Source organism: Orycteropus afer, unplaced genomic scaffold (assembly GCF_000298275.1).
Source record: "Orycteropus afer afer isolate SDZICR_OR568_19922 unplaced genomic scaffold, OryAfe1.0 scaffold00069, whole genome shotgun sequence".
Classification (NCBI taxonomy): domain Eukaryota; kingdom Metazoa; phylum Chordata; class Mammalia; order Tubulidentata; family Orycteropodidae; genus Orycteropus; species Orycteropus afer.
Genome location: NW_006921656.1, coordinates 267889 through 271025, shown reverse-complemented (window position 1 = coordinate 271025; position 3137 = coordinate 267889). Strand labels below are relative to the sequence as shown.

The 3137-nt window shown below is 66.7% G+C and overlaps 1 protein-coding gene across 1 annotated transcript; it reads right to left on the bottom strand.

Moving 5' to 3' along the window:
* Positions 1-1415: 1415 nt before the first annotated feature.
* LOC103196743 (ly-6/neurotoxin-like protein 1) lies at positions 1416-2341 on the bottom strand. The gene is made up of 3 exons (XM_007940525.1): positions 2290-2341; positions 1842-1943; positions 1416-1612 (listed from the first exon to the last, which is right to left on the bottom strand). The coding sequence occupies exons 1-3, from the start codon at positions 2339-2341 to the stop codon at positions 1416-1418; spliced, it is 351 nt and encodes a 116-aa protein (XP_007938716.1).
* Positions 2342-3137: the final 796 nt, after the last annotated feature.

Here is a 3137-nt window from a genome sequence, read left to right as displayed (position 1 = left end):
CAGGCCGCCTGCCTGTCTGCAACCCCTTCCTGCCTCCCGGCCCAGGATGAAAGCCTGTCCACCCAGAGCCTCTGGGAAGCCATGTGCACGTCCAGTCCCCAGGCCCTTACCACCTTCCTTCCTGAGTCACCAAAGAACCCCTTCCCATTCCTGCTTCCTCCACATCCTGGCCCCTCACAGGTGAGACAAGGAGACCGGAACCAGCTCCCCAGCCCGAGTCCCCAGATCTCAAGCCTACACCAGTCTAGCCTGGACCAAAGGCCCGCAAGTGGAATGTCGGCCATAGACGACCTGACGGGCTCATGGTGGGGACAACCTCCCCACTTGGCAGCTGGGCTGAGCCAGCCTGAGAGGCCCCTCAGGGTTCTCCCTTCACCCGAGCTGGGGGCCGTGGTCAGGTGACAAACAGCCAGGTGCTCCGGGTCCCTCCCCATGTTGTGTGATGGGGCCTCTAGAATTTGGATGATGGGTATTGGGCAGCCCCATGCTTCCCACACCTGGCAGGAGATGGGGCTCACAGCGGTAGGGGGCTTTAAACAATGCTGGTTCTTGGGCCCCCCATGTCAGAAGGGGGCTCTCCTGGAGAGCCAGCACCCAGTGGGGTGGGGAGCACCTGGTGGGAGGAGGGAGCTCTTGGGCTGGGGTGGCTGCTGCAGCCCTGTCCCGGAAGAAGATGCTGCGGCCTGATCAGGATCCGGGGGGGTGGTGTAGGGGGTACAAAGCCATCACCGGGTGAGGGGGTCAGAGTGAGTGGGGGGTGCCCCAACTCCAGGGCCCTGGGCCTCCCCTGCCAGCCCCAGGCCATGGGCACCCAGCCCTGATCCTTACTTGATGAGACTGAACTCTGGGATTGGAAGAACCTCTTAGGCCAAGCTGCTCGGACACCCAGGCCTTGTTCTAGGACAACTAACAGGGACAGTCCTTCCTCACATGACACTCACCTGAGTGGCTCAGGGCCTCAGCTGGAGGCACAGGGACAGTGTCCCTGGGGTCCAGGAGCCCTTCTAGGTCTGGAAGGAGGGCTCTCTAACGTCCCCTAGCACACCCTCGTCTAGAACCGGCTCCTGGGCTGTCAGGAAGGTGGGGCATGCCAGCCAGCCCCCTTTACTGGGTGTGGTCACCCATGGGGCCCTCCTGGTACACACTTGGAGATCCCCACCCCTGGAGACAGGAGGGACTGAGCTCTCCCACTGGGGCTACGAACTTCTTTGGGGCTCAGTCCCAAATGAGCCACTTTGGAGAGGAATGGTGAGATGGTTGGGGGAGGTCCTGCCTGCCCCAGTGGACGGGCTGAGTCCTGGGTGGGCCCTGGGGTAGGCAGAGGCTGGGGGCAGGGATGTGCATGGCAAGGGCAGGCGGTGCCTCTTGACAGCTTTGTCCATGAGGGGTGCTGCCAGGGGTAGGTCACTGGGGTGTCAGAGCAGATCCCAGAGGGTGACCAGGAGTGCGGAGGCCAGGGCCAGGGTGGCAGGGGCGGTGAGGCCTGCGCGGTTGCAGAGGTCGTACTGACAGCAGACGGTGGTAGAGGCGTGTTTGGAGTAGCCGTCATAGACTGTCTCGAAGCAGCTGGGCACACAAGACTTGCTCACCTTCATCCTGTATGGGGTGTAGTCTGCAGGGGGGGGGGGCGTCACCCTGCCAGCGCTGGGACCTGGCTGGCTGAACCCGGCAGGCAGCCATGAGGGTGAGGCCCCTCTCAGACTGGGCACCATGGCCCTCAGCTCCCCGGGGCACCTGGGAGCCTTCCTTGAGGGTCTCCCCACCCTCCCAGGGTCAGGGAGAGCCTCTCCACCCATGGGACTCCCCAAGGCAGGGTCCTGGGGATGGCCCCGCCCACTCACAGGTCCGTGTGGTCATGCAGTAGGAGACCATTGCTGGGCATCGCATGGGGTTAAAACAGTTCTCACCGTTGTAGGCACACACATGGCAGTCCAGAGCCTGGGCTGGGGACCAGGGGCAGGGAGTCACAGACCCCACCCCTCACTCCCTCCAGGGGAGACAGCCTGGGCTGGGGGCCAGGGACAGGGCAGTGCAGACCTCACCCCTCACCTCCCCAAGGGGAGACAGTGCCTGGGCTGGGGGCTGGGCGCAGGGTGTCACAGACCCCACCCCTCATGCCCCCCAAGGGGAGACAGAGCCTGGGCTGGGAGCTGGGGACAGGGCATCACAGACCCCACCCCTCAACCCCCCAAGGGGAGATAACAGGAGGGAATCCGGGCCTCCCTCCCCCACTCTCAGCCACCTGTGCCCACACGTGGGTCTGTTCATCCCTCTGCCCCCCCACCTTACCCAGAGGTAGGCCCACCAGGGCCAGCAGGGCCAGGCTGAGCAGGGGCACCATGGCTGGAGGCAAGAGGGGTGGCCCACAGCAGCTGGTCCCGGATGCAGCTTGAGGGGGCTGGGGCACGAGGGTCTGACAGCACTGTCCTCTCAGGGGACAGCCCTGCACAGAAGGGGACAGAGACCATGCGGTCAGCACCAGCCTGAGGGGGCACTGAGCAAGCCCCCTGAGGCGAGGGGTGGACTCCACTCAGCTGAGCACAGGCAGGTCTCCTGGGGAAGGATCACTGAGGTGGGGGCGCAGGGAAGCAGGGTGGGGCCTTTCCAACCAGAGCGACCAGAGATGTGCCGGGGAGCCTGCAACGCCAGGGGGCCTGTAAGAGCCTGGCCGCCGCGCCCTGCCCCTCCCTAGGGCCCCGGGCGCAGGGCGGCCGGCCAGGACAGGATGCGGCTCCATGCGTGGGTCCCCCACTCCCGTGCTTCTTTCAGGACCCCGCTGGGGCCCCCTGGAAGGCCTCCGGACAGCTCCCCGGGCCCTCCGGTCTGAGTCCCCCAGCCCCGGGGGTCCGCGGCTGCAGGCTGAGCGCGCCGGGCCCCCGCCGAGCCGCGCTGTGGAAGCACCCGGGACCGCGCTGGAGCCAGCGGGCAGGAAGAAGTCCCGGCCCGGTGCGGCGTTCGGGAACTGCGCCCTCGGCCACCCCCGCGGGGCCACTCGGGCCCCGGCCGCCCCGGGAACCAGATTAGCCCTGCCCTGCCCGGGCACGCCGGACCCCCGTCTCCTGACCTAGTTCCCGGGCGCCAACGCCAGGATGCCAGGGCCCGATTTGAGCCAGGCCTGCGGCGCCGGCGGCGCTCCC

Excerpts from the sequence above, each read along its gene's own strand:
- LOC103196743 (XM_007940525.1), bottom strand. The coding sequence starts at position 2,341 with ATGGTGCCCCTGCTCAGCCTGGCCCTGCTGGCCCTGGTGGGCCTACCT. Across the intron at positions 1,944-2,289 it reads CCTGGTGGGCCTACCTCTGG|CCCAGGCTCTGGACTGCCAT; the intron begins GTAAGGTGGGGG and ends CCTGGTCCCCAG. Across the intron at positions 1,613-1,841 it reads CTGCATGACCACACGGACCT|ACTACACCCCATACAGGATG; the intron begins GTGAGTGGGCGG and ends CCCCCCCTGCAG.